The sequence below is a fragment of the Orycteropus afer genome, unplaced genomic scaffold (assembly GCF_000298275.1).
Source record: "Orycteropus afer afer isolate SDZICR_OR568_19922 unplaced genomic scaffold, OryAfe1.0 scaffold00105, whole genome shotgun sequence".
Classification (NCBI taxonomy): domain Eukaryota; kingdom Metazoa; phylum Chordata; class Mammalia; order Tubulidentata; family Orycteropodidae; genus Orycteropus; species Orycteropus afer.
This window is the reverse complement of record NW_006921692.1, coordinates 1,993,274-1,999,018: the sequence shown is the minus strand read 5'-3', so window position 1 is coordinate 1,999,018 and position 5,745 is coordinate 1,993,274. Positions and strand designations below refer to the sequence as shown.

Genomic DNA, 5,745 nt, shown 5'->3' with positions numbered 1-5,745 from the left:
CGACCCCACGGCACATAACAACAACAACAATTCATTTCTTAAAAAGCCAAACAGTATTAAGAGTACTTTTTCTGTTATTGTTCTTTTTGTGTTTTTTAATAGAAGGTTTCTGAGGCATAAGTCAGCTTTTTTTTTTTTTTTTTGGCAGCAGTTTTTCTGTTTGTCTTATATTGGAATGAGCCATTCGTTCTTTCAAGAAAACTTTTTTTCTTTAAAAAAAAAGCAGTGGCCTCACAAAGATTTGGTCTCTGTCCTTAAGGAAAAGAAAGCATACTGATTTAGAGGTTATAACCCATTGCCAATGCCATTGAGTCATTTCTGACAAAAACCCCCTATAAAACATAGTAGAACCATTCTATAAGGTTTCCAATGCTATAAATCTTCATGAAAGCAGATAGCCTTAGTTTTACATGTTGTAGTACCATACTGGGAGCTCTGGTAGCATAGTGCCTAAGGCATTTGACTGCTAACCAGAGGCTAGCAGTTCAAATCCACCAGCCACTCCTTGGAAGGATTCTACTTCCATAGAGATACCATCTGAAAAACCCAAGGAGGGGTTGCTGTGAGTTGGAATGGACTTGACGGCAGTGGGTGTTATTTATTTTTTTTGCTTAGTACTATACTATGCTCCAAAGTTTCCCTTGGTATTTATATCTTTTATTCTAAAATTTCACACAGTTGTCATATATTGGGGAAAAACACAAAATGATAGGAAAAACAGGAGTATTTTATTTCATTCAATTATTCATCCATTATTTATTGAGGTCCTACAATGTGCCAGGCACTGAAGTAGGTGTTTGGGATTCCGTGGTTAAAACAATCAATGGTCATATCTTCGTAGGATTTACATTCAAGAGAGTGAGACTAACAATAACCAAAAGACATAATAAATAAGAAAACAACACAGTATGTTAGAAAATAATATGTGCTATTAAAAAGAAAGAAGGAAAGGAAAGAAGAGTCAGGGAGATCATGTATGTGAGAAGAAGAAAAGAAGATGCAATTTGAAATAGCATGATCAAGGGGGGATGCCTTATATAGTGGGCCTTATTGAGAAAGTGACATTTGGACAAAGTCTTAAAGGCAGTAGAAATAAAAGCATCTAAGGGTTAGGGAAATCATAAGATACAAAATTTGAAATGTATTTTGCCTTGTTTTGTTATATACGTTAATTCCTGGTAAGAAATTATATTTTTCTTTCTTTCTCTCACATTAACTTTGACTTAAAAAAAGTATGTTACTTCAGCCCTGTTTTTTCTTTTTTTTCTGCTTAGCTAAAATATATTTCATGGGATTTTTGTTCATTAATGATAAGAACAAGGTTTACTTTGAGCGCTTCTTTTTTTTTTTTTAGAAATCAATGCATCATGTACTTTATTTCATTCATTTTTTCTTGGAAACATCAAAATCCATGTATTGGCCATTTTTAAAATGATGATTTTTCATATCAGTTTGGGCAACAAATCAACTTATTTTCCCTGTGAATTATTGAGTCACAGCATCAGATGGCAAAACTATTTTTTTTAATTTTTAATATTCTTCAACAATTTTAGCATGATTTAAAACTAGAATATTTGTGTCTTACAGGTTGTGTTTCTGGCATCTGCATATATAAGCCCCCAACTGGCCGAGGAGAGCTGCTCAGCTCTGGCTGCTGTCACACATTACCTGTATCTTTGCCAGTTTAGCTGGATGCTCATTCAGGTTGGTGCCTCATTCCTGACCTATGTTACCCAGCCCCCAACCCTTGAATGAATCTGGGTGGAGTGATCATTGTAGCTGGTATTTTTCTAATACATAAATGAAAGTAATTCTGTATCTTCCATTTGCTAGATTTTTCTGGTGGCAAAATTCCTTTAGAGTTTATCTAAACTGAATTTTTTTGTTTGCTGCCTGTATGTTGTTCCATATCTGCCTAGAAACATGATAAGCAAAAGGTCTTTGCCAATGTCCCTGATCTAATCAAAGTTTTGGATTAATGGCTTGGATGAAAACACAGGAAATGAGCTTATCTGATATGCAGATGATAAAGAGTTAAGATTATTGCTAAAAGAGCAAACTGCCTATATTAAGATTTTAGGTAGATAGAATATAGACAAATTATACTATGATAGGTTGAAAAGTAGAGGGAAGGAGTCATAATCTGATAGACATGCATGTGAAAAACTTGAAATTTTCATTTACCATGAATTCAGTAATAATCAAACATGTGACCAAATTGCATCACAGTAGCAACTACAGTAACTACAAAAACCTAGACCTAGGTTACATTAATAACAATATGACAGCAGCCATAATTTCATTGTAATGACAATGTTCAGACTAACTTGCAATCCTGTAAACATTTTTATGGGTCATGTTTCAACTGGAACCAGTAGGAAATCAGAGCCAATAAGAAATCAGAGAACAGGCCTATAGGAAACTTTGAGGCAGCTGGAGATAACTAACATGGAAAGGATTTAGGGTGATGTGATGGCTATCTACAAATAATGAAAGGACTGCTACAGGAAAGAAATTGTGGACTATGTAGCTCTGTTTAGATCAAATGTATCAAAAATTAAGGAAACAAATTTTGATTCAAGTAAAGAACATTTATAGCTAATAAAGCTTTCATAAATGAAGAGGTTGTTTCTAAAAGTAAAGAATATCTAGTCATTGAAATATATTCAAACAGAGGGAAATGACCAACTTTCAAACATGTTTTGGATGGGATTTTTGTTTTGGGAGAGGTTTAGACAAGATAGCATTTAAGGTTTCAACCAACTTAATGGAGACTGGTATATTCTATCTCTCTTCTTCAAGTCTTTGACAAGTATGATTGCTGCTGATGCACATTTAATAAACTGATTAGGTCACTGTATTGCTAATGGTCTAGGAAGACTATTGAAACCAGTGAAATTTAATATATTTCATATGGTACACCACACATTTTTTATGGTTTGTGGTGTGACCACAAAGGAAAAATTCAATAACTTCTGAATTCTAGGTGCATTACTCCTAATGAATTGCTTTGTGGTCAGAGGTTGTCACTTTCCCAACCTACATTTTTCCCATTTATAAATAAAAATAATAGTACATATTAAATGCTATGTGCTGAAATCTTTATTTTTTTTTAAGCTAGGTTCCTTTAAAAAAAAAAAAAAAACTGTAGAAGTTTAGACTACTGTTAGTCCACTCCTATTAGTCAAATCGGGTTGGAACAATTGAGGGAATATTAACACTAAAATGATTCCTCTTCATATTGTATAGTAACATAAGAAAGAATTTGGCAAAATGTGTTCATGTGCATAGCTTACATTTGCAATAAATCAATCATTAATTTTTAATTATTGCCTGAATATGTCAGAATTATTCATGTTTGTTTTGATCAGCATCATGTCTTCAGTCCTTAGAATAAATGCATTTAAATGACTTTATTTTGAAAATAGTTTGAAATACCTTATATACTTATAAGCTCACATACTTTCAACACATTACTGTAAAGATATATTTTAGAGTAATTAAAGAAAAATTTTATGCACCTCAAAATAAAGAACACAAAAATTCTCATAACTAGACCAAAAAGCAACATCATGATAAATGGAGAAAAGATTGAAGCTGTCAAAGATTTTATTATCCTTGTGTTCTGGTTACCTAATGCTGCTCTGAAAGGAATATTCCACAAATGGGATGGCCTTAGCAAACAGGAGTTTATTTTTACAATTTGGAGGCTTTTAGTCCAAGTTCAAAGTGCCAGGCTCTAGGGGCTGGGTGAGAGCCCCTCAACTTTGGGGTCCAGCTCTGCCTTCTGCTCTCGGCCCACTGGAGCTAGAGGCATTTCTTCACTCAGACAGCTGGGGCTGCTGAAACTGAGAATCCCCCAAGGTTGACAAGTAAAAAGGCACTGTCATGATGTTACCAAACCACACGGCATGCCATTAACTGAAAGTCCCAAGGTCGGCAGAGCATAGCAGGCTGCTGAGCAATGACACAGCTACATGCAGGGTCCAAGCGTGCCATAGGCTAGAGACCATACCCAAAGGTTTCTCTTTATGTAAAGGAAGCAGACCACATCCCAAAGGCAGCTACTCATCTGTTTGTGGTAGATCTCACCATGGAGTTGATTTCCAGTCTCATCATGAGGAATAACTACCACCAGCTTCCCAGGCACTCAACCAGGCCCAGCCAAGTTGACACACAAACCTAACTATCATACCTTAGATCCACAATCAGTGCCCGTGGAAGCAGTAAAGAAATCAAATGATGTCCTGCATTGAGCAAATCTGTTGTAAAAGACCCCTTTAAAGTATTAAAGAGCAAAGATGTCACTTTGAAGACTAAGGTGAGCCTGACTCAAACTATGGTATATACCTGTGAGAACTGGACAGTGAATAAAGAAGACCACTGGAGAATTGATGCATTTGAGTTGTGATGCTGATGAAGGATGTTGAATATACCATAGATTGCTAAAAGAACAAACAAATTTGTCTTGGAGGAAGTACAGCTGTAGTGCTCCTTAGAAGGGAGAATAGCCAGACTTTGTCTCTCATATTTCGGTCATGCTCTCAGAAGGGACCAATCCCTGGAGAAGGATATCATGTTAGGTAAAGTAGAGGGTCAGTGCAGAAGGGGAAGATCCTCTATGAGATGGATTGACACGGTGCCTACAGCAGTCGGCTAAAGCATGGCAATGGTTGTGAGGATGGTCCAGGACCGGACAGTGTTTCATTCTGTTGTGCAGAGAATCACTGTGATTTGGAACCGACTCAATGGAACATAACAACAACAAAGAAAAAAGTTACATAGCTTCTCTGAGCTTCGGTTTTCTCATCTGGAAAAAAAAAGTTGTAATAACAGAACCTTTCTTCTAAGATTGGGAAGATAAAATGAATTAATACATGGAATTAATACATGGAGGAGAAAATGACACTCATGGACTAGTGCTTGGCACAGACTTAGTACTCTACACATATTTACACTCTGCCTATAATACTAGCTGAGCAAATATGTATGACTAACATTTCATACATTTTGAAATATGTTTCATACTCTAATTTTTCAATATTAGTTACACTGTTTTTATAATGGAGAATCAACCTGATAGTGGAAACACAAGACTGACAGAGAGGCATGTATTAACCATCTGTGAAGGCTTAGCAAGCTGGGATACCTCTAACTCTTTACTAAGTTGCATGGCTCACAGCTGGCTCTGGAACTGATGGCCTTGACTACTTCTTTAGGCTTCTTCCTTTGAGAGGTTAGCCACTCAGTGCATGCTGAGAATATATTAAAATATTATTTCCTCTTTTTTTTTGTAGTTGTTTTTTTAAAGGAAGTAGCTCACAAATTTCCTCTTTGAGTTTTTCTTCTGTTAACCCATCATGTAAGATCACTCCATGGAGTCATTGAAGTTATTTCCCACTTCCTTAAAACAGCCATCATGTCTGCTTTAAGAAAGATTGACAATGAAAGTATAAAATCTTGTAATATCTTTATTCCTTTTCACTAGTTGTTTTACTTTTTTGTTTTATATTATTTTTCTGTTTTGATTTGCTTTCATTTTAGAAATAGCATGTACTAATGACCAGAAAGCAGCTCTGTGGTACAGTGATTAAAGCATTTGAATGTTACCAAAAGGTCAGCAATTTGAACCCATCAGCCACTCTGTGGGAGAAAGATGAGGTAGTCTGCTTCCATAAGCATTTATAAACTTGGAAATCCTATGAACAGTTCTGTTCTATACTATAGGGTTGCTATGAGTCAGAA

At 35.6% G+C, this 5,745-nt stretch overlaps 1 protein-coding gene across 1 annotated transcript in view; it reads left to right on the top strand.

Annotated features, from left to right (window-relative positions):
- The window catches only part of ADGRV1 (adhesion G protein-coupled receptor V1), a 947,781-nt gene that overhangs the window by 617,442 nt on the left and 324,594 nt on the right, over positions 1-5,745 (top strand). The window contains exon 83 of the mRNA XM_007943393.1: positions 1,588-1,704. Coding sequence (XP_007941584.1) covers positions 1,588-1,704 — 117 coding nt within the window. The remainder of the gene's footprint in view (positions 1-1,587; positions 1,705-5,745) is intronic.